This window comes from Zootoca vivipara, chromosome 11 (genome assembly GCF_965207765.1).
Source record: "Zootoca vivipara chromosome 11, rZooViv2.hap1.1, whole genome shotgun sequence".
In the NCBI taxonomy this organism is placed as follows: domain Eukaryota; kingdom Metazoa; phylum Chordata; class Lepidosauria; order Squamata; family Lacertidae; genus Zootoca; species Zootoca vivipara.
In genome coordinates, this window is record NC_142594.1 from 30,219,623 (window position 1) to 30,238,052 (window position 18,430).

The following is an 18,430-nucleotide window of genomic DNA, read 5'->3' on the forward strand; positions in this document are numbered from 1 at the left end:
TTCAGCATTCAAGAGCAAATTTTCCCTAACAAACACATTTTTGCATACAATTTTTACACATTAATACAATGCATCTTTATGTGTTATTTTCATTAATACATTCATTTTTGCCATACACATTCATTTTCATAAACTTTGGTTGGTTGGAGAACTGCACTGAAAAAACAGATGAATGATGGCTGTGTTTTAAACTTTCATATTGTTTCAGAAAGTGTGAGTTTGACAGATTTGAGATGTGAACTGAATAGAATCCCCCCCATTCCTATTTGCCACTGACATTTAATTCTCTATTTCCTTTTCTATAGCTATCGCCAGGGGTTCCTAGTGAGAAAGGCGTGTCACATTCTGAATGGGACCGCTATGTTACTACAGCTCCTCCTAAGCAACTTCCTGATAGTCACAGGCGACCAGCCGCCCCTTCTGTTCATGAGGCACAAGAGTTTTTTGAATTCAGAACTCCCAAGCCAGATATAACTCGTGTATCTAATGTAACTAGAGATGTGCAACCTCTGTCAGCTGTTCTGCAGCCTCATACGAAAGGTGTGAAGGGATTCTTCTAATGGAAGGGTTAAGGGATGGAATCATAGTAGTTGGAAGGTACTATGAGCAGCATCTAGTACAGACATAGCCAAACTTCGGCCCTCCAGATGTTTTGGACTACAATTCCCATCATACCTGACCACTGGTCCTCTTAGCTAGGGATCATGGGAGTTGTAGGCCAAAACATCTGGAGGGCTGCAGTTTGGGGATGCCTGATCTAGTACAACCCCCTGCAATGCAGGAATCTTTCACCCAATATAGGGCTTGAACCCACAGGCCTGAGAGTAAGAGTCTCATGGTCTACCAGCTGAGTTATGTACAGACTTTATGGGCCTTTATGGGTCTTGAGTTTGCTTATACAGTCGTACCTTGGTTTTCAAACAGCTTAGTTCTCAGACGTTTTGGCTCCTGAACGCCACAAACCCGGAAGTGAGTGTCGCGGCTTGCGAACTATTTTTGGAACCCGAACGGCCGATGGGGCTTCCGATTGGCTGCAGGAGCTTCCTGCAGCCAATCAAAAGCCGCGCTTTGGTTTCTGAATGTTTTGGAAGTCGAACAGACTTCCGGAACGGATTCCATTCGACTTCCAAGGTATGACTGTATAGGTCACCTCCCCACAACGTTGAAGTTAGAGACAGCGAAATTAAAGGCTATCACATGGCAACAGAACAAGGTCACCAGTTAAGGGGAAAGATTTTATTCCTCTTTTCATAGATCACTTCATTGCCTGAAGCAGGCAAAGACAGAATAAAGCACAGGTTACAGTCTTTAGCATGTCATCAGTGTGTTTGTGGACATAGCAGCCACAAGAGGGGCACATTAACTACTGTGTTTCTCTGAAAATAAGACACCGTCTTATATTTATTTTTCCTCAAAAAAAAAACACTATGGCTTATTTTCAGGGGATGTCTTATTTTTTTCCTTCCCCCCCTGCCATGGCTGGCATTGCTGCTGCACCTATCACTATGTCTTATTTTCGGGGTATGGCTTATATTCCTTGAATGCTTAAAAATCCTGCTACGGCTTATTTTATGGCTACGTCTTATTTTCGGAGAAACAGGGTAGACAGAGAGTTTTGTATGTCCAATCCCAGCCTGGGAGTAAATGCCATTGATGTCCCAAGTTATTTGTGTGCAAGAGTGGTAAATAATAGAATGAAATAAACCTCTGTATTTGAATGGAACGTGGACAAACTTGAAGGGCTTCCACACAGAACGTAAAAAGAAAACTATGGTACTACAACATTACTTCTTCTTGGGGAAGAAGGACAATAGAGAGCCACACCCACAAACCACAGTTAGTGCTGTGTACAACCCAGCTTTGTAGGAAAACTAGCAGAACCGGCAAACACAGGAGTAAGCTAGGTTTGCCTTGGTTGTAGAAAAGAGGGGAGTGGCTGTTGTCTACACACACACCCTCCCATTACAAAATACCTCAGGTGCACCTATTCACAGCACCATAGCAGGGACCCAAGATTTTGTGCTTCTGTAGAATTTGAGGTTTCAGTAGATGAAAAAACAAAACAAAACAAAAAACAAACACAAGCAAAACCCAACCCATTTTGTTTCCAGATGACAGATGTTTCGAACCAATGAAAACCGGAGACTGCCGAGACTATACAATGATGTGGTATTATGCCAAGGATGTAAATTCTTGTGCTCGCTTTTGGTATGGAGGCTGCAACGGTAACCTAAATAGGTTTGAGACGGAACAGGATTGCCGGGAAACCTGCGTTCGGGACTGAGCGGGTACGTCATGTTAATAGCAAGACCTCTGCTGAAGAGTGTTTTCCTTGTAACAGTCAGATGCGAATCTTATATGCACAAGAGATCATGCTGACTCTTCTGTGACTTTGCAATTATTTATAAATATCTATTGCCTGCCTTTTCTTTAAAAACTTTAAGGCTGCTCGTTGGAAGTTGGAGCAGGAAGGAGTTAATATTTAGAGCTGAACTAGTTAAGAGCAGAATACTCTTATTACAGAAGTGGAAAGGTTCTGTTGACGTATTTCAGGTATGAATGTTGTTTTTGTGTTCTTTTACAGAGCGAACTTGAGCTTTGAGAAGAAAACAAAGTGAAATATTCCTGGAGTTTGTATAAGGATACCAGAGTGTTCCAAATGCTGTGTTAACTAGTTTTGTACCACGCCTGCTGCTTTTTACAATGCATTCAATGGATTTTATAGAACATATTATCTTCGTAATTGATAGCTTCACTTGCCAAAAAGCATCTTAATACTTCTGTGTTTGTGTTTTAGCTCTAGTACTGCCCATGGCAGCGTTTCAGGAACTTTTAACAAGATAACAAGGATTTTAATGTTTAGCTTTAGTAGAGCATGACCTTTTATTTGGAAATGAAGAGCAGAACAATGGAGGATACCTGAAACTGGTAAAGCGACAAGTGGAAAAAAGTGCCTTTGAATGGGAATGCCTACATTTAGCAGCCAAGGATCATCAAAAGATAGGGCATTTGCTTTCTTTCCCTTTATATGTCTACAGTAGCCAAGATCCCGTTGTAGTGGTGGGCAGCTCGACACACAGAACTGGTGGCGCTCCATATGTATCCTCATCACAACAAGAGCCACCAAGTTACTCCAGTTAAGCTCAGATGAGTAACAAAAATGGCTTATGGCCAGGTCAGGGTTGCTAATTCTGGGATTTTTTGTTAAAGCTCGATCCACACATTTTTATTTCTCAGGGCTCTTGTAAAAATGAGTGCAGTAAAGAGTAGAATCAATTTATAGGGGAATTTTAACAGAAAAAAAGCACTGAAAGATGTACATAAGTGTATTTTTTTGGACCTTGCCACTACGCAAAAGTACTGTACAAGCTAAAATTGATGGGTAATGATTAAACTGATTATATGAACAAGAGGGTGTGTGTGTCCGCTCTTACGTGGAAATGCTGCAGTTATGCATTTGTGTAATTGTCTACATATTGAACACTAAACCATGGATCATTCAATCACCTCCTTTAGGGATGTCCGCAGCATGTTTCATTTATGTTATGGTTCCTCATTCAGAAAGTGGTTTGATACACAGCAGTGGTAGTTAACTTGGGGTCCTCTAGCTAGTTACTGAGCTACAGTGCTGACCTGTAGTCCAGGATGAGGAGACACTGTAGTCCAGGCATCCCCAAACTGCAGCCCTCCAGATGTTTTGGCCTACAACTCCCATGATCCCTAGCTAACAGGACCAGTGGTCGGGGAAGATGGGAATTTTAGTCCAAAACATCTGGAGGGCCGAAGGTTAGAGGACCAGAGGTTAGCCATTTCCACCCCCACAGTAGAAGCTTGCTCATGGACCACTTTAGTGGATTAGAATTAATGTACATGCCTGTCCTTTGCAGTGCCTCCTATTTATACTAATTCTTTACATAAGCCTAAGCCGGGTGTAACTGGCAAATGTCATGAATGTGCTTAATTATCATCATTCAGCACACAAGGTTTTGCCTTGTTTTCTTTATCATACTGCAATTAGGTTTTGCCCTTGCCCTTCATAAACAGCAGAGCCATCAGGTATCATCACATAGAGGCCTTCCAGTGAATAAATAAAATAGCTACCACACCCCACCTGAATCTTGGCCATGGTTTTATTAGTTCACTCTGACACTGAGTCAGGCTCTTTCTGGTGATTTCTAGTTTAAATTTTAAAAAGTAATAAATCTACAGCACTACAATGTAAGTAAACTTTAATTCAGGCACAGCATTAACCTATTGGCACACAGATTGTTCTGAAACTCCATTGAAGAAAGTGGCTAAAAACACAGGATAAGGGGGCTCTCTTGATTTGAGGTAACAGAACTGGCAGAATAAGTGGGACGTTATAAAGCTTAGTTCAATTTCTTATCCACCCTTCACCACAACATCCAGGGTGGGCTACAGCAATTTTAAAATACAATGTTAAAGAGAGTTTAAAATAAATATATCAGATGACAATATTAAAGTAAACATGTCAGCTGCTGCATCAGAATAAAGTTGAGCTAGATGAGCCAAAGATCTGGCAGCTCTTTGGTTCTCTTTATATGATCCATCTTTCCAGGAAGAAGCATCATAAACACAGTATCCATCCGTATAAAGGGATTGTAACTAGTATTAGTTACACTCATGACTCGTATGGGTCAATTTAAATAGGTGTCTACTTGATTAAAACTCAGATACAACTCAAACACTTTGTATCTCTTGATCCATTGCTCAGAACACTATAATGGAATTCACAACATATACCACTGAAAGCCACAAGGAAGTTCTTTTTTAATTGACATAAGTTATTTTTATTTGTGCACTTCATTTAAATTAATTGCTAAAAAATGGAGAAAGGCACTTCAAAGATGATATTTAAAAACGGTGATTTATATTTATCACATGAACAAACCAGTCAGTCACCATTTGCTGTGAAAAAACCCTTAGCCTGTCACTTAAAAACTCAATACACTGCTCAGCAGTTAAGTTTATCTTTTCAGATGTGTTTCTAGTAAGATTTGTACAGTTTGTTGTACACAATATACATTGTTAATACACGAAACACACACAAAAAAGTTTTACAATCCGAGTATGGTATCATTTTACAATATACATCGAGATCAAGGATGGGGCCAGCTTATACTTTCTCCACAGATAGAAGTCTCACAATCCTAACCTTTGTTATTATAGTTAAATGGAAACAAAGCAGTTAGAATTGTAATATGTACAGAAGCCATCTCATCACTCTGACAAAGTAATTTGAATACTCCTTTAAAATATGCTTTAAAAACGGTTAAGTGAATTTAACGAAAAGTGATTAAAATAATCTCATTAGGCAACAATTTGCAAAATGTTTTTTCACAAGCTGAACAAGACAAGCACATTTTGTATAACACAAAAGAATACAAAAGCAATGCGGATCAAAACTGAAGTTCAGTTCAGCAATGTTCATATCCACACTATATGCTGGAACTACATTTGTAGCACTTTAATAGTTACGGCTTCCCCCAAAGAATCCTGAGATCTGTTGTTTGCCCCTTAGCTACAATTCCCAGCACCTGTAACAAAATACAGTCACCACAGTTCTTTGGAAGAAGCCATGCCTTAAGTCTATGATGTGGACGTGGCCAACTCAGCTAGCCATTATTTTATGCCAATCCACAAGAGTGTACACCAATACCTAAAGGGATCTCTTGTGCCTTTAGATGCAAACATGCTTTTGTAATTAAGAATACTAGACATTTAATATACTACGGTTTCCACCTTTTAGAACCAAGATCAGGGATGCGATGAACGAGGAGGAGTCAAGCTTCCGAATATGGCAGCTGGGTGCTATTCCGCTTCTCTACACTGAACATACAACATAGAGAGAGAAAAAATAGTTCAAAGGAAAAGGTGGAAGAAAATTTGAACCCCAATGTAATAAGCTGCTTCCCAGAAGGTAACCTGTGCCTTCTCCTGCTAAAGGCACTCCTGGTCAAAAAGCAAATAAATGTTTAGCTGGCTCAGTGGTAGCCATTGCACTCCCAGTACTAAATAACGGTGGCTCGCTCAGACTAAATAACAGTGCACACTCAGACTTCTAGCTACAGCTGCTGTTCCTGAGGTTTTTTTTGGGGGGGGAATCTAGAACAGGCATCCCCAAACTGTGGCCCTCCAGATGTTTTGGCCTACAACTCCCATGATCCCTAGCTAACAGGACCAGTGGTCAGGGATGATGGGAATTGTAGTCCAAAACATCTGGAGGGCCGATGTTTGGGGGTGCCTGTTCTAGAATGATGTGTTATGTAACATGTGGAGATAACTGGTGGAAATCGATCCAAGCCTTTACTTTAAAAATCAGCAAATAAAACAAGCACTAATGTAAAAAGCAAAGATTGCTCCCTATGTGGTACTATTGTTGCTGTGCCATTACAAATGATGGACAGACCCCAACTGAAATAACTTTAGATGTACAAGGGGGACCTGCAGTAAAATGCTGTGGTGCATCCCCAGGCCCCAAAAAAGGGCCATTCCTGTTGGGACCTCTAAACATCATGAAGCAGGAGCCTTGTAGTGATTTTTGGATGTTGTGGGGGAAAGGAAAGGGATGAGGAAGACCCCCACTCCCCCTACCAAGGACTTCTGCTGCTGTGCTTCAGCAAACAATGTGAAACTGCCTAAGATCCTGAAGATCCACTGTGGAACAGAAAAGTCAGTAGAATAATGATGGACAGCAAGGGTGTGTGATGAAAAACTGGAATCAGAGCAAGAACAGTTGAAGGGAGAGAGAATAAAGGCATGGGTAAATGAGTTATGACAGCTGTAAAGAGAGGTCAGGTATGCCAGGTTAGTATAGTAAAACAATTTGTTCTTTATCATTTGACATATGTTCCAGTACTATTTTCTATAAATACAGCCAATGTTCTTGAATTCATCTAAGTGTTCTGGCTTTGATGATTCTAGGATCAAAGTGTCATCCCACATCTTTGGCTGATCCATGCAGGTAGCAGGTTGTTCTGAGAAAAAGGAAAGTCTAGACTGAGTGAACCAGCTGACAAAACAAGCCTAATGATGCCCAGGTGCCTTCTATAGGACCCCAAGATGTCCCAACTTGGCAGCAAAGTGGTAGCATCCAAATTCATGGAATTTGGAAATCATGGGATAAAACTGGTGAAGTCCTGAATACCCCAGAATTTTGGCAACTCAGAACTTTAAGCGAGGACCCAGAGCAATGCAGTCAAGTGTTATTTTGGTCTGGAGAGGTAGTAGAGGCTAGATAATGCCTTATAAGAAAGCACCAAATTCCAATGGAGGTAACAAAGATGCAGGGATGAATCCTGATTCCATAGAGGTTTTAAAAATGGCGCCTGAGCTTGAGGTGTCCTGTCTGGAAATGAAACAGAGAGCCAAGAATTGGAGTAGAGGGAGAAAAAGGCCCAGAGGAAACATGGATTGAAGCTCAGGGACGTAGAAAGAAGAATGAATTGAAGATTATTACAAGAGAAGTCAGAGAATGTGAGATTGTGGAAAATGTGAGATTGTGGAGTGCATACACAGAACCACCCAGGTAGCCTTGACAAAGAGGGTTCAGGAGCCACAGCAGTTCAGCTTAGAGACAGCACTCTCCAAGAGCCAACTCATGGTGTTAAGTGGCCTGGGTACAAGTTGTAAGTAGGAGGCAGAAGAGTTCGGTTGAGACCTGCACTCTGTTCACGCTCCTTATGGTGTACCAGGGCAAGTGGCTTGCAGTACTGGTGATTTGGAACCAAAAGAGCATGAACAGTTGCAGAAGTCCATCTTGAGAGGGTTCCAAGCGAGAATTCATCTGCCAAGGAATAGTGAAATAAAGTACCCTGAATTTGCTGAAGCTTGTGCTAATGTAGTATGGAATACCCTTTCCACCACTGCTGAGTTAACAGCAAGACTAGACATAGGGAGGAAGTAAAACTTAAGTTGTGATTCTGTAGCAGACCATATTAAGATTGCTTCTGTTGAGGCAGTAGGTGCATATTCATTTCTGCAAGAGTTTGCAGAAATTGTATGGGGGCCCTTACAACATCATGAGTCATCATGCCAATACAAATGACTGTCCAACACACTTCACTTGAGAGAACTATGATTTGGATTTGAGTCTGTAGAAAAGTGACTCGGCTGTTGGGAATCAGAAAAAGGCTACTGAATACTCTAAATCTAACATAACAGACGGGCTTAAGCCCTGGAGAAACATCTGTGAATACAACATAAAACTTTGGTGACTTCACCTCAACCAAAAGGAAAAAGAAATGTGAAACCTTGGTAAGTTGGGAACAAGAACTCTATCTTGCTTTAATGTCTAGAACCTGCCAAGATGCAGGGATCAGAAAATAAATTCAACTGACTGTGGATGCAAACGGACCATTGTATTCATATATTAAACTTGGGGATACAGGTGAATATGCATTTGTCACTGCAGGAGGGCAAGGAACTGCTAACCTTGCTGGAACTTTGAATAATTATTCTGTGACTCTACAAGAAACATCCTTCTTAGAAATGTACGCCCAGATTAAATGTGGGCCTCATTCTTGTTTCTGAAGAAACAGATAAACTGAAGGAGGCTGTGACTCTGAATTACCAGTTGTGGTTCTTCAAATCAGATTCCTTAAAAGGAACTATCAACATGATACCTGTGACAGTTCAGTGGGCATTGTACATATTGGCTCTATTAACTCTGAAGTTTCAGTTTGATCCAGGAAAGGGGTGTTACAAATGAGCTCTGCAAAAGGAATACAGACCTGTGAAATTCAGTAGTACTGTTTAAACCATGATTTATATTCTTTTCTGTTGTCGTGGAACATCAAATTCAGACAATTGTTTGGAAGGGGGTGTAACAGAAGAGGGAGAATGATTAACAGCAAGGGCGTGTGACGGAACATTTGGGTGGATTCCAACTGACAGATTTTGAAAATGACAAGTTGAGGGGAGAGTTAGAAGCACTGAAAGAGTGTATGGGGGAGGGAAAGAGAAGATACAGAATGGAGGCATTGATGAAAGAGTTCAGATAGAAGTAAACAAGGGGAGAGTGAAATGCCAGGTTTGAGTAGTAAAAATATCGATCTTCATGAATTGACTATTTGTTCTGGTGTTATTTCTATAAACAAAAAAGTTTCAATAATTTAAAATTAAGGTCTTTTAGTTTGGGTGTATTCTAGGATTTAAAAGTCTCATCCCATGTGTATTTAAACAATATACACAACTAAGCAAATAGAGGGAGAGTCTTATACTATTCACAATAACTCTGGACTCAATGGACCAGCTGAGTTACTGATCTATTGAATTCCCAGGAGCCAGCATATTGTCTCCTTGGAATGCCAGGAGCTGCCATGTCGATACAAATGATTGTCAAGCTCACCCCAGATGAAAAAATATATATTAAGCATACAAGTGCCACCTGCAAGGAAATGTTGTTGTGTTTCCCAGCACATGAAAAATAACTGCTTCTGTTCAGGGCTTCAACCAGCCCAGAACAGGAGCCTTCTATTGCTTTTCAGATCTCAAAGTGGAAAGCAAGGGCAAAGCCCTCTCCTCCAAGGCCTTTGGCTGCTTAAAAGAATCAGGTGGAAAGTGATGGTAAAGACCTCTGCCTGAGATCCTGGAGAGTTTCTGCTGGTTCGAGGAGACAATAAAGGGCTAGATGGACAAGCAGTCTGGCTCTAAGGCTGATTTCTGTGTTTTCTATGTTCCTATATGCTAGAAGGCTCAGGTTCCAAACCAGAATGCATGTACATATATATTTTCCTTTATTTCTAAAACATCTCTGTATAATGCAGAGAAGGGGTTTTTTAATCAGATGCAATATATACCATCATACTTCCTGTAAGCTGTCAGGGGCCCGAGAAGGTCAATTCCTTCTAATCCCACCCCCATATCTGGTTTGCTTTATCTGGTTCTGGTTTGCTTTATCTGGTTCTGGTTTGCTTTATCTGGTTCTGGTTTGCTTTATCTGGTTCACTCAACTGACATCAATATTCCATGCACCTTGAGGAGAGTAATTTTTATTTTTTATTTCAGCTTCTGTATACCTAGAGAGTCCCTCAAATATGCAGAAATCAGTACCCTTTTGCTGACAAACTGATAGCCATTCAACTACCTAAACTCATGAATAGAAAGGGTCTAATAATTAACATTCTGATGCTTTAATGCAAAATGACTTAGAATAGTTCACTTCCCCATCCGAAGATTGGCCACACACTTCACTAAAGCAGTGGCAATTTATACCAGGTGCTTGGAAAATACTTTGAGGTAGATTGCCATGTGACACAGGGCAGACAGATGAATGCCACTAAAGTCGAAATGAGAAAAAGAGACGGGTATAAACAAGCTGGAGACTAAAACGATGTTATATATCACATAAGCAAAAATTTATTCTACTACTGAGCAATAGTTTAACATTTGTCTCAGCAATGCATCTGCCACCAGAGATGCTCTGAGAATTTGGCATGCCTATTATTTTTTGCACTTTCCCCTCGTGATGGATGTAACAGAGAAGCAGCACGTCTAAAAGCCAAGATCTGCAACATTCTGGAAATTCCAGTTTTCAAAACTTCTCCAGACAGCTCTATAGCATAAATTTAAAAAATCTACTCTGTTATTTTCATGTGAGGTAAACCCTCCTTAGGTTAAGAAGAAACGTTAAGATTGTACGGAGCATTCATTAAGAGCAACAGTGGCAACAGAACAATACTATTATCCCATGCCTAAACAATGGAGAGGGGGCAGAGGGGTTCTGCATACGGAAACCTCGAAGTAAACAATCTTATAAGACAGTGGTAATTCTCCAGTGCCCCATTTCAATTAAAAAGCACATAGTAATGAGTTCAGGAAACTTGGTGATGATTTATAACCAGCAAACACCATCAAGTACAAAATCTCACTGTTATCATCAATATGATGAATTTAAGGCAAACATAAAACAAGCCTTGGTAGATCACTTTTGCAGGACTATAGAGTGAGAAAAGTCTAAATTTGAAGTTGGGGAGGGGGGAAACCAGGATGTTTCAGTACACAATATCTAGAGTGTGAGAGCATGATGGCTACAGGAAAACTGCACTACTGTTAAGTTTAGCACAAAGTACACAGCTCCTTCATGTGTGGATAAAGATCTATGTTTTAAAAGAGTCTAACACAATAGCACAACCATCTGAAACACACAGAGGAAATCATGTTTTAGACTAACCAAAAGGATGTAACACAGTAAACAGGAATATACTATTAAAGTTGAACTGAACAATAACAGCCATCTAACCCTAAATGGAAACTAACGAACACTTAACATTCTAAACAGGCAACATAATATCACATTATGTTGCAGGTCCAGCTCTATAAACAAATAATTCTAAAAAAGAAAGAAAGAAAAGGAATCAATAGCATTAAACCAGAATGGAGCTATGCACAGCTTGCTGCTTCCTATAGTACTATCATAGTAGTTCCTATAGTAATCAACTTTCTGGATGAAGCACGATAAACATATTTAGATATGCTTTTAATTTATCTAGTGAAACTGTGCCCATTATAATACTACAGAACTCAAGATCCTCATTCAAGTTTCTACCTAACCTTCTGCCACATCCCAAACACTCTGACTTCCTTCCAATGTATGAAACTAAAATCCAACATTTCAAAAATTAGATCTAAATGTTAAGCTTTGGCATCTAAGCAGGAGGCTTATTTCTTGACAGCTAAGTTTGTCAGGATAAGCTTCTGTTTAAATACTCCACATTTGAATCCTTTAGCAAAGAATGCAACAGTATCTAATGTAATTAATTGAAGGTGTCCAAGAATTGACACAAAGCATTGTTTCATGATAAAAACGACTAAAATACTGCATATTGTGTGTCAGTGTGAAAAACAGATATTTTTTTCAATATAAGATTTGTGTGCATACATTACTAAATCAAGATTAAAGACATTTCATTCCTCACTACAAAGCTTTATAGACTTGACCTTGCAGTCCTCATGGCATGACCTTGCTACCAGCATGATTAGAAAAGAATCTGCTGGCTGCAGCCACATGAAGGAACACTTATAATTATTTAAGAAATCCATCTAGCTCTACTGTAAGCTAAATGTGATAGTTCAGCATTCCATAAGGCGCCTTCAGTGCAGTACCAAACATTTTATTTAGAGGATTTCAAAGGCTTTTCCATTTCAGCTTTGGCTTTTATATCACCCTTTGCTGCATCACTTAAATTTTGTTTTCCTTGATCCTTAGGAGCATCAGGATTGTATCTGAACTGGTACCCATAAGGACGGAGATGATAAAACAAATATTCCAGCTGATACATAGTGGTGGCATCAACATAATGAAAAGAAACTGCCAGGTCAGAGCAGCAGCCAGGACCCTGCCATGAAAGAGAAAAAGCATGATGAACAGGCAAGATAAAGAAATAAATGTTTTAAATATATTTTAAGTGTAAATATGAACTATGGTTTGTCACTTAACAATCTGCTCAGGGTGTGCGTTTTTTGCTGCGTAAAAGCATTCTTTTGAAATACACTGTTTCAGAGTTGGTCATAAGTGTACCAAACTATAGCAGAATCACTTTGGGGACATAAGAAAAATGCTTTCTTCTCTCCACCTGCCCAATTTTATTTGGCAAGATACCCATAAAGCTTAAGTGTTAGAAAAAAGAAATTCAATATAGAAAGGCTCAGATACGTGTGTGTGTGTGTGTGTTTAAAGAGCTATTAGCAGATGTAAGAATTTGGAAATCAATAAATCAGAATACAATTCTCAATTGGATGGGCAAACAAGTGACAGTATATGGCAGCTATATATGGAGAAAGTTAAAAGGTATTTTCTAGTGGCCTATTTAGACTGTGAAGAGATATCACAATAGCTCCAATCACTGCAAAAATCTTACCTCTACGGGAGGGTAGTAGTTATAATTCCAGTACCAAAAGGTTTTGGGTAGGTATCCCTTAATTAAGTGGTGCTCTGGCACAAATGGATGGAAAGTTTCTTTGCCAGTTGTATCCCTGGAATCTCCAGCTTCTACATTAATACCTTCCATGCATTTGCCTAATGCCAAGTCTTCAATGGAAGAGCTATGAGTACATTTGTTGGTTTTAAAAGCATCCACAAATCTCTTCAGAGCTTCTTTGCTGAGCACATAACCTGCACCTCCGCTCATGTAGCCCTGTTTCACAAAAGGCTTAAACTTCCTTCCAAAATAAATTGGTTTTTCAGGACTGTGTTTTGAAAGAAGCCACCTCAAGTTGTCCAGTGCAACATACGTGTCATCATCTGCCTTCATGAACCAGTCCGCTTCATCAAGATGGTGATCGTGTACATACTGGAAAGCTTTGATGGTTTTCCAATACAACTGATCCCTGCCTTCTTTGGTTTTTAATCCCACTGTTGGGAAGTCTTTGTTTTCCTCAGAGCTCATAAATAGCACTCTGTTGCAATGCTGGGCCCAAGTAGCTTTGACATGTTTGGCTTTCGTTTCCAGATTTTGAGGTCCAGTCATCACCCAACAAAGTATTCTTACTTTCTGGTACAGTTCTTCAGCAATATTTTTATTTTCATCTGGGGTGTGAGGAAGCAAAATTGGAAAATACCATTAGTATGTTAGAATTTTCACACAAGTAGAACACCACATATTTATTTATGCACTTCCAAGTACTTACATGCCACTTTTTAGAGCTACGCCCTCAAAAAACAAAGTATGTTGCCCTAATTGACAGATACAATACCTAAGTTGGCACATCAGAAAGGTGTATACTTCTAAAGAACACACGGTTTGCCATTAGCTCTGGCAGCCACAATAATGGGACAGCTGCTCCAACACTCTTAAAGGTGCAAGATTCTACAAACTTGGAATGTTGCGGGAGGGAAGATACTGAGCAAGGCTAACAGAATAAATATTTGTAAAAGTATGCTGAAAGCTTTGAACTATCCTTGTCTACACTGTAAATGAACATCACCTCAGTTAAAGTTTATCATGACATCCACTTTCTTTTAAATGCTAAATTATGTTAAGATATTCTCCATCCCCTTTAAACAGGATAAGAAAAGTATTTCAATTTCTCAGGTGCTTTTATAATATCAATATCTGAGTGACAGTTGGGAAGATGGAGAAATTATCAGATTCCTAGATATCAGCACTATGGGGTTTTTTTTTAGGGGGGGGGCAGAGCCACCAGCAACAAGTTTTCAGCTTTACAAACTTAAACACAATCATATATGCACTTCCATGAGAATAAGCCACATTTAATGCAATGTAACTCACTTCAAAGTAGATGTGATAATGAGCTGCTGGCTTCTTAAGGCATTTGGTTGCTCTTGGCATTTAATTGCGGACTCAGAACATTTTAATGTTACAAAACAATTTAGGAAAAAACTTAAGCCTGTATCCTAGAAAGATACATGAATTATTTATTTTGAATACTTATAACATGGGATATGTGTACAATCCATTTTCAAGGGAAGTACAAGGTTATATATTGTAAAGAAAACTGAACTGTAATGCTCTGTGCAGCTGCATAAATATACCTTTATGTTGACCAGCATCTGCATTGAAATTCATTTGTCCTTTCAGCTGATGGCTTTCATCATCACCATCTGAATGATGGACATGAGGGTTGTTGTAAACGAGATGAGGCTCAACTTTAACTTGTTCTTCCAACACTAGACTAAATAGCAAGTAACATAAGAAAAATCCAATTGCTGATCCAAATGTAAAGGTCAAAAAATGCATTAAGGATTTAGGAGATGCCATTTCCTGAAGAGATTTCTGCTGTGGGAGAGAAAGAACACTAATTATGTTATGCTTGAGAACATAGATAAAAATGCAGAAAAACACTGACCATATGAACATACTTTTTCTTTCCATGCAATTAGTTTGTGATTATACCTCATTTTGAAGATGCCTCATACTTAATTATTTACTGTGTTTTGAACTAGTATAAAAATATTTTGTTTTTCTAAACATAGTAAAATATAAAACTTGGCCATTTCATAAGAAAGTATAAGAATAAAGTAATAAGCAACAATGGCCACATCCATAATTTCATGTTTAAAATTTTCCATTTGTGAACTTAATTTAAAATTGGGGCAGTGTAACAAAAGGCATCCAAGAAATCTGAAGACCAGTAATATTGGTCAACAACTTACACTGAAAAATATTTTTTTCAGTGTAAGTTGTTGACCAATATTACTGGTCAGTCTTCAGATTTCTTGGATTCTGAAGTGTGTTTCATCTTCTAACAGCACAAATTCAAAGTGTACATGCTGGGAGAATAGTGTGAGCACCAGTATGGTGTAGTGGTTAGAGTGTTGGATCTAGGAGACCAGGGTTCAAATCTCCACTCAAGTCATGAAGCTCACTGGGTCAGTCACTCATTACCTTTCAGCCTAACCTTAATCTCCTAGCCTGCCACCATGTCATTTCCTTTACATACACCTTTCCAGTTCTGCAGTGAAACTTGACAAAGGAAGGTGGTTTTGTCAGTTTCACCAATACTATGTCACTTTTCTTTTTTATATATACACCAGTGTTTATACCCTTTTGATCCCACTCCTATCCTGGGAGCAGCAACAGCAAAGAACTGGAACACGTTTTCTCAGAGTTGGTGCAAGTTACAAGGCTCCCTCCTTCCCACATATTCCCATACTGGGAAAAGTGGTTAACATATGAAAAAAGCATTCCCTAATATTTTAAACTCCACAAGAAAAAGATAGGTGCTGGAGGACTAGAACTGCTATAGAAAAGAATACATTTCATAGGTGGCGTGATACAAAAATACTACAGGAAAGTTTAAACATTACATTTTAAAACCACCTTCCTGTAGGACCACAGGTGGTTTTTTTAAAAACCCATCCTTTTTTTGTCTTTCAGGCTTATGCACCAACAGCAGCAGAGAGGTATGAAACCATCTAATGAGAGAATCCAATGCATGTTTAAGCGAAATTAAGTCTCCCTGCATCCAATGGGGCTTACTCTCAGGTAAACGTACCTCAGACTGCAGCCAAACAGATCTATCCTTTGCAAGCGGAAGTACCATGTCCGCTGCTTTAAATGGGATTTGCTCCCATGTTGCAGCTCATGTGAGATTTGCCTTTTAAAATGTTCACAAAATGACTCCCTCGGGACGGCATCTCAACACAGCAGACTTAAGAAACTTCCCGTTTCTGACAGCCTGTTTCCTAGTGTTATCTAGTGTTATCAAGGCCCGTGCCTGTCACTGGTGAGCTGGCCTTTACAACCCTGCCAAGCTGCCTCCCCACTTCCTCTTGTGAAATACTCAGCTTTCAGTCCTTCCAGCAAGCTCAAGCAGTAGGCTGGTATAGAGGTACCGTAGTTAACCTATAAGATCGCCTTACCCCCCTAGATGCCCACTGAACTGCTTTGATCTGCGGAACTGGCACTGTTGCAGGTGCCACATGATCCCTGCTCCGCACTTGTAAGGACTCGCATGTTTTAGGCCTAGGGCAGCAGCACCTACACTTTGGAACTCCCTGCCTAGTGATGATAACCAGGCAGGCGCCTTTGCCGTCCTCCTTTCGGCGCCTTCTAAAAACATGTTTGTTTAGACAGGCTTACCCGGAAATTCAGAAAGTCCATGTGTGTTTTATCTGTGGCTTCCCACTGTTTTTGAAGGTTTTAAGCTATGGTTACCAATTTTCCTAATTTTTAAATTGTTTTATTTTTTCCACAGGTCGCTTGGAAGTTGTTTTGTTTTGTTTTGTTTAAACCCCAATCAAGCGGCGTGTATATAAATTCCATGAAATAAAATTATTTATATCGCTCCCTCCCAGCACTTGTATGCACTCCTCCGCTTCCAAGTACTGTACGGAGCTGGGAGCCCGCGGATGCAACCCAGAAAAGCCGCCCCGGCCCCGCTCTCCTCCAATGGCGACGGTGTGAATCGATCGCTACTATCAGATGTAGTAAGCGAGCCCAGCTGCGTTGGGGGGGGAGCCGATTTTCGCTTAGTGGGGACTCTGAGCTTCTGCCCATGGGCGCAGCTAAGGGGGCCTCCCACCAATAAACAGTAAAAATCAATACAAACCTGAGGTCTCCCCCCCCAACCCAAAAAACCTGTGGCCCCGGCTAAAAGGCGAGTTGACACCTCTCCCTAAAGGCTCCTTGGGAGGCTTCGTCGCCGTCGAACCAGGCCGTTATCTCCCACCCGCGACATGGTTTCCACACGACACTTGTGACCCCGACTTGGGTGTTCGCCACGCCGCTCTCCCCGCCTCCTCCGGGGCGAGCCCACATCCCCCTCTTCCCCTCGGCCACGCTCCCCTCACCTTGCCCCGGGCCTCAGTCAGGACATCCGAAGTGAGCGGCGCGGGACGGTGGAAGAAGGCGCCTCCTCCTCGTCGTCCTCCTCTTAGGCGCCCCGGAGCCACGAGAGGCTTCCAGGCGGAAGCGGCGCTCGGGAGCGAGGCCCTGTCACGGCCATCGCGCGAGGGCTCCTCTGAGCAGGCCGGCGCCTACTCGACGCCCATCCTGCTACCCTCGGGCCGCCCGACCTGAGGGAGGAGGAGGGGGGCCTAGGCCGTCCCGCCCCGGAGCCAGCTGCCTCATGAGGCCCAAGGACGGAGCCAACCAGCCCGGCCCGCGGCCCTGCGATGGGGCGGCGCCTGGCCGGCCTCGCTTCCCGCCCACCTGGTGACAGAGCTGAGGGAGGAGCAGCAGCGCCGGCACCGGCAGTTGCTTTCTCTCTTCAGGGCCGTTTTCCGGGGATGGATAACTGTCAGCTTCTGGGGTGGAATAAATACAGTACCCTTTAATCCCCGAGGGCTTCATTTCCTCGTGACTCAGCTGCAGCCCGAGGAGTTGTCGCTTAAGGGAGTCGCGCCCTCTGACTAAACAACCAAACAAATAATAAAAGTTCTTACTAGGCAATCTATTCGCCTCGGCCCGCCATTTCATCGCAAAGCCAGCTTGCTTTGGGGAACAATAAGCATGCTCAAGTGCTTTTTGCTCTTTGCCCTGGGTGTAAGGCACACTCCCTGTGTGTTTTATAGGGCTGTTGCAAAAGGTAGAACATAGATTATAAGATTAATTTGGCAGAGCAGGTGTGAGGAAATTCAAGCCTGGGGTTCAATGTGGCCCTGTCAAGGGCAAAGCCAAGGGGAGGCAGCTCCCCCCCAAAAAAAGTCAATCAAAATCAGTACAAATCTGAGGTTCTGCGCCCCCCCCCCCAAATCAAAAATCCTGACTACGCCCATGGACCCTGTTAAAACTTGGGGCCCAATACAGATCAGCACAGCGTGAGCTTCCATAAAACAGAAGTTGCATTACCTCTTCAGGCTTGGATTCAAGTTGCTTTTTCCTGTAGCAGCCAGAAACAGCTATGCTTGTACAATGCATGAACCTCCCAGGGACATGGGCACTCATGTCAGTTTTCCAAACAGTTTTGCATGCAGACGCACCACGTCGTACTAAATGCATGTACC

At 41.3% G+C, this 18,430-nt stretch overlaps 2 protein-coding genes across 4 annotated transcripts in view; one reads left to right on the plus strand and one right to left on the minus strand.

Annotated features, from left to right (window-relative positions):
- Window positions 1-3,410, plus strand: part of COL28A1 (collagen type XXVIII alpha 1 chain) — an 85,485-nt gene extending 82,075 nt beyond the window's left edge. For both annotated transcript variants that reach the window (XM_060280753.2, XM_060280754.2), the window contains exons 34-36: window positions 306-540; window positions 2,112-2,288; window positions 2,585-3,410. In XM_060280753.2, the coding sequence (XP_060136736.2) occupies window positions 306-540; window positions 2,112-2,284 (408 nt within the window). In that variant the 3' untranslated portion in view covers window positions 2,285-2,288; window positions 2,585-3,410. The remainder of the gene's footprint in view (window positions 1-305; window positions 541-2,111; window positions 2,289-2,584) is intronic.
- A 6,943-nt stretch (window positions 3,411-10,353) lies between these two features.
- On the minus strand, window positions 10,354-17,790 carry C1GALT1 (core 1 synthase, glycoprotein-N-acetylgalactosamine 3-beta-galactosyltransferase 1). Of its 2 annotated transcripts, none has more exons than XM_035129685.3 (4): window positions 17,276-17,790; window positions 14,516-14,756; window positions 12,882-13,549; window positions 10,354-12,359 (listed from the first exon to the last, which is right to left on the minus strand). In XM_035129685.3, the coding sequence occupies exons 2-4, from the start codon at window positions 14,739-14,741 to the stop codon at window positions 12,135-12,137; spliced, it is 1,119 nt and encodes a 372-aa protein (XP_034985576.1). In that variant the 5' UTR covers window positions 14,742-14,756; window positions 17,276-17,790; the 3' UTR covers window positions 10,354-12,134. The 2 variants fall into 2 exon arrangements, with proteins under 2 accessions (XP_034985576.1, XP_034985575.1); XM_035129684.3 differs by having other exon boundaries at window positions 14,516-14,759; window positions 17,276-17,644.
- Between the last annotated feature and the right edge of the window lie 640 nt (window positions 17,791-18,430).